General features: G+C 44.5%; 2 protein-coding genes across 2 annotated transcripts in view; one reads left to right on the top strand and one right to left on the bottom strand.

Annotated features, from left to right (window-relative positions):
• The window catches only part of LOC149117560 (uncharacterized), a 4,373-nt gene extending 1,768 nt beyond the window's left edge, over positions 1-2,605 (top strand). Inside the window, exons 2-3 of the mRNA XM_089278156.1 lie at positions 1-462; positions 585-2,605. The exon at positions 1-462 is cut by the window's left edge and continues 109 nt beyond it. Of these exons, the coding sequence (XP_089134282.1) occupies positions 1-462; positions 585-2,258 (2,136 nt within the window). The 3' untranslated portion in view covers positions 2,259-2,605. The remainder of the gene's footprint in view (positions 463-584) is intronic.
• LOC149117559 (uncharacterized) lies at positions 2,503-5,002 on the bottom strand. The gene has a single exon (XM_089277724.1). The coding sequence runs from the start codon at positions 4,381-4,383 to the stop codon at positions 2,686-2,688; it is 1,698 nt and encodes a 565-aa protein (XP_089133850.1). The 5' UTR covers positions 4,384-5,002; the 3' UTR covers positions 2,503-2,685.
• Positions 5,003-5,585: the final 583 nt, after the last annotated feature.

Raw genomic sequence — 5,585 nt, 5'->3', positions numbered from 1 at the left:
ATGGCAGCATCCGTTTCGGAATTACGCCGAGCTGGTCTCGTGTTAGACACCTTTGGATTTGATAACAACCTGCAAAGTACATCGCAGACAGCACTACCAGATCCGCCGCACAAACCCCTATCCTGTCCAGTAACAGTCCTGTGCAACGATATACAAATTGTGATGAAAAAGCTGCAGTATGCTGTGTATCGCGGCGAGGTGTACAAACTGGCGGCCAAATCGCAGTTCACGTTCCAGTATCTGTGTACCATGAAAACGTTCCTCCACAGCCTAATGGGAAACGAAGCGTTCAAAGACCGTCTGGTCCAGCATATTCAACGTGTTCTGCCCATACTAAGCGAGCCAGAAAGCTCTTTCATACGCCAAATTAAGATTGACAGAGACCTGATCGAAGTACAAGACGGGTGGTTTTGGAGCTTTTCCTCTGGGTCGTTCGTCCAAGGGATTATCTCAGAATCTCAGGTGAGAAGAATACACTGGACTGTTTTAACATTTAAATAAGAAGATACAATCAAATTTTCAAACCCAATCTTTACGATCTGTAGCACTGTCTGATGTGCTTTTGTTTTGGCTCTTTTCAACAGAAGGGTCTCACAACTCCACGCGCGTTTGTGGACTACGACCGACTCAAGGACCCGGAGCCAAGATATTTTGAGGCAATCCTAAGGAACAGCCTAACAGAAGATGAAATTCGGCAGTTTTGTGCAGATTTCCTGGCGTTGTTCCGTCCCAAAGAACACAAACAGCCTGTGCTGTGTGCTATTGGCTCAGCTGACAGCGGAAAGACCAGCCTCTTCTCACCTGTTTTTCAGATCATTCCCCTAAGCCGAATTGCTCGCGTCACGAAGCAAAAGAGTTTCAACAAGGCTATGATCGACAACCTGACAGAGGTTATCTTCTTAGACGAGGCATATGCCACCCTGCTCGACATAGATGACTGGAAAATCATATGTCAAGGGGGCTTCACGTCGCACGACGCGAAGTGGAAAAAGGCTCAAGGTTTCCATTGCACTGCGACCATGTACATAACTTGCCAGGTGGAAATGGATTTTGGTGCAGCTCACAATCAAGCTATGGACAAACGCCTGCGCAAGTACCACTTCAAGAGTCTTCCTCGTGTCGAACCTGAAGCAAACAAGTGGCTGAGGAAACATGCTATGGATTGCATTGTGTGGGCGCACAATATCGTAGGAGACAGCCCGAGCAGTCAGGCCAGTACAATGCCCACTGTGCACGAAAGTGGTATGCCTGAGGAGGAGTTGCGCAACATTTTGAGCGTTTCTTTAATAGACGAAGAAGTCGACGAAACCGCCCAGGGCGATTGTAGACGAGAACAGAGTTGCGGCCTTCTGACAGAACCGCAATCCCGAGAAGAAAGCTCTGAAGAGGACGCCATTGAAGATGTCGGCGATTCCGATGAAGACGAGACCCTGACGACCTTGAAAGCTAGGCTGGCACAATGCTCACCTGGCTCTCTACGTCACCGCCAACTGAGCCACATGTTAGAAAGTCATCTCGCTGAAAAGGAAAGGCTGAAAAGGGTTGAAGAAAGGTGCTATAAGAAGAGGCAACACTTCTTACAAACGAGGGGAGTGTCGGTGGAGCACGTGTCGTTGCTCCCGCACGACCATAACGAGCCGCTGCCCACACCGATTCGAAGGGACCTCGCTGCCTTTCAAGAAGATCAGGAACAGGAAAGGATCAGAACAGCATTTGGGAAGCCGTGGCTTTTAGCTATGGAGAAGGAAATGGCTGAGCAAAGCGAAAGAATGGAAGATCCAAGAGACGAAGAAGAACGAAGAGTGATGCAAAGTCTCCTGGAAATCAATTGCGAAAAACTGCGCTGTTATCACGAGCGTCATGGAACGCTGAAACTACCGGCTGCCCTGGCAGAACGCAAGAGGCTCTGCCTTAGCAACGAGCTGGTAGACCGTTCTTGCGTGAATTTCATACGAGACCTGTTCTCTCCGCTGCCAGTGAGAGTCTTCCCACCCAGCCAGCGTCCAGCAAATCTGCCTGCCAGAAGCAGGAGCTCAGACGAAGACGACGAAGAATGTTGGTCGGCCGCACCAAAGACACCAATGTACATTCCGAATGACGACGTGGAAGCTATCTGTCCACCGTCCCCAGGCATTGCTCGAGCTCACAACCCTGTAGCAGCTACGTCAGTGAAGAGGCCGCACTTTCAAAGCCAGGCGCATCCATCCAAGAAGCAAATGACCCTGACTCGTTTTATGCAGACTAGTACGCAACCGTAGATTGGTAGTTTCATGGGCTTGTAATAAGACAGCTTGCGTGCGACTTATTCTTTCTATGTTCATATTTGCACATGTATTAGTGTGTGCATTGTTAAGGAATACCACGTTGCGCTTATGCTACGTTTGACTATTTTGCACACGATGTGAATTAAAGGAAAAATATTATGGCTATTAGTTACATTAAGAGATTATAGTTCTTGAAAGCACTGTGAACTAGACAGTCGTTATGCTACAGTGATATTGACAGTGGCGATAGGCCAGTTCCAAAAGAATATAACATGTTTGTTGAGTTTGCTGTCATCTGGAGACAGGAAGATGCATTTACAATAAAGCAATTGATTTTTGTCTGTTTTGTGTACAACAAACTCTGCTTACACCCATCAGCTTTGCATTGAAAGTCAGTGTCCACACTTTTCCAGTCTCTTTATCAAACTAGCGACATTTTCATTCCGGCCCTTTTCTTTAGAGAGTCCGCCGTTCTTCCGTCTTGAAATGCGAAATCGGAATCTCTCAAAATAGCTGTCCACTGTCCAAACCCGTGCTTAGTTATCCCTTCCTTCAGAAAATCATCCTCTTCTTTCGTGAATTTTAAAACATGACGAGTTTTCCTCTGAAGGTGCAAGTTTCTCTTAGGCAGGGTATCCTTTATGGGGGTCGAGCTGTTTTTATTCTGAGCTGTCTCAACTGAAGGCCCGGCGCTGGACGTTGAACCGCCAAGTCTTGCGTGTACGTCATCGTCTACCTCGGAACCCTTGGTACCTTGAAGTTTTTGAAGACACTCGTGACCCTTCAGGGCAACTTCTCGCGATCGTTGCTTTTGATAGTGAACTTTAGCAACCGCAGAACTGTGTTTCTGGTCCTCAGACAAAAACCTTTGCTCTTCGCTAGTGAGCTGATTGAGGCTTTGCGTTTCGACGATTTGGCGATAACGTGTGGGATGAATGTATTTTCCAATTGCATCAAAAACCAGTTTGCTCATAGTTTCGCCCAGTTTGCCATGCTGACCTCCATTTCTGGTGACGAGAACGAAATCACACTGGGGCTTAAGCAACGGTCTAACGTTCGAGATGTAGCCGTTAAGAACGTGCATGTTTGCGTCGGTCAGAATCAAAGAATCGAAGCCATATTTTCCAGCCGTCTTGAACGTTTTCTGATCGATAAATCCACCGTTTTCCTTAGCTGTGGCAATCATGTCCACCGTCAAATATTGGTACGTCATGGGCCGCGATCCCTTCACCTTGATGAACAGATACATGGCTACAAATTTTGTGGCAAATGTTAGGTCTGAGGGGTTCACTTGGGCTGGACTGGTTTTGCACATTTTCACGGTATTTTCGTAACGCGGCAGATGAAATTTCACCACCTCCAATAACTCCTCCATTGTTGCCCAGTGCCCTCTTGCTTCCAGAGTCTCGATGTCTAAATCTTGTGTCCACTGCAATCTCATCATCTTTGCAACTGTTTTTCGGGCTCTCTTGAGGTACAACTCTGTCGTAGAGAACTTTCTTAGAACTGCTTCTGACGCGCCATGAAGTTTTCTGAAGTCGATCAATTCAGAAATAGCATCTATGTAGCCCAAACGCCCACCATGACCGAGCTTACATTCATCTTGTAAGTAGTCGATAAATTTAAACAACAGATTTGGAGAACACAAACTAAAGTCGACCACTTCAAACGTTAACTCCTCTTCATCTTCACAGCAAAATCTAAGAAACTTGAAGCACCTTGTCACTATCTGTTGAGCGGCACGATCTTTCTTACAGCCGCCAGCACTTCCTGTCAACCATTTCGTGAATACTTCGCCAATGTTACATGATAATGGAAATGAAGAAAGTAACTTCACGTTGTGCTTTGTGGTCTCGCTTGTCTCATCTTCATTTCTTCCAATCGTCAGCGACTTTGTTACTTGTTTAGAATCGGGCCTTTCGTCAAAATAAAAGAACCAACTGTGTTTAGTGCTAACGTGTTTTCTACAGCCTCTCTGACTTTGAAATCCATCATGTTCACACTCTTGTATCGGGCAATGGTAAAAGCTGTCTGCTTCATCCTTTTCCAAGTGAAGCCGCTTTGGTTTGGGTGATGCTCCTTGGACATCTGACCAATTGACTTTGCACTTCTTGCTCATTTTTTCCCTTTAAACAACATGTGGCTAGCACAATCGCCTTTAAATCTTAGCCGAAACAAAAGGACGTTTCAACTTGCCAAAACATGCCCTTGCTTGCCCACACTCATTACTATTGTGTAAAATTCATGACAGTGAGATACAACCCAAACTTGCCCAGGCAGGTCTGTACACGCCTATTCAGTGACACAATACATAGTTAACGGATCGATAAATCGGAACAATAAAGTCCAAAACTTGTTCCTAATGACCAATTTCGGAACAATATATTCCATTCACAGATAGCAAAATCGGAATAACACAGTCTTTCTTTATTAATTTCGGAACAATGTGTTCCACGCACAAATAGGAACTCGGAACAAAACAGACCCAATTTATCAAGTTAGGAACAATGTGTTCCATGCACAAATAGGAACTCGGAACAATACAGACCCAATTTATCAAGTTAGGAACAATGTGTTTCATGCACAAATAGGAACTCGGAACAAAACAGACCCAATTTATCAAGTTAGGAACAATGTGTTTCATGCACAAATAGGAACTCGGAACAAAACAGTCCTAATTTATCAAGTTAGGAACAATGTGTTCCATGCACAAATAGGTACTCGGAACAAAACAGTCCTAATTTATCAAGTTAGGAACAATGTGTTCCATGCACGAATAGGAACTCGGAACAAAACAGACCCAATTTATCAAGTTAGGAACAATGTGTTCCATGTACAAAAAGGAACTCGGAACAAAACAGTCCTAAATCACTCATTTGGGAACAATTTGTTCCACTTGCAGTTGACAACTCGGAACAAAATGTTCTTGTCTTACCTTACAGTGAACGCTATGTTCCTACTCTGTAAAAAGCTGGTCCTCTTAAGGTTAATAGGAACACAAAAATGAGGAACACTCGATCCCAGAGGAACGTTCCTTTACAAATATCGGAACAGCCGAAAAAATTTAAAATTTGTGAAAAATAAACCAACAAGTTCAGCTTTAAAGCTAAAAAAGCATCTATTAAACGTTTAGGTAAAATAGAACCAAGCTTCAAAATCTAGAGCACTTTGATGTTCTCGAAGGCAGTAAAATAAACCCTGTAAAAATTTTGGGAAATGTGGAGGAAGGAGGAGGAGGAGAAGAAGAAGAAGAAGAGAAGAAGAAGAAAAGAAGAAGAAGAAAAAGAAGAAGAAGAGGAAGATGAAGAAGAGGAAGAAGAA

The sequence above is a fragment of the Orbicella faveolata genome, unplaced genomic scaffold (genome assembly GCF_042242905.1).
Source record: "Orbicella faveolata isolate gen_17 unplaced genomic scaffold, um_ofav_v1 contig_12, whole genome shotgun sequence".
Lineage (NCBI taxonomy): Eukaryota > Metazoa > Cnidaria > Anthozoa > Scleractinia > Merulinidae > Orbicella > Orbicella faveolata.
Note: the sequence above shows the minus strand (reverse complement) of the source record. Positions and strands in the feature narration are given on the sequence as shown.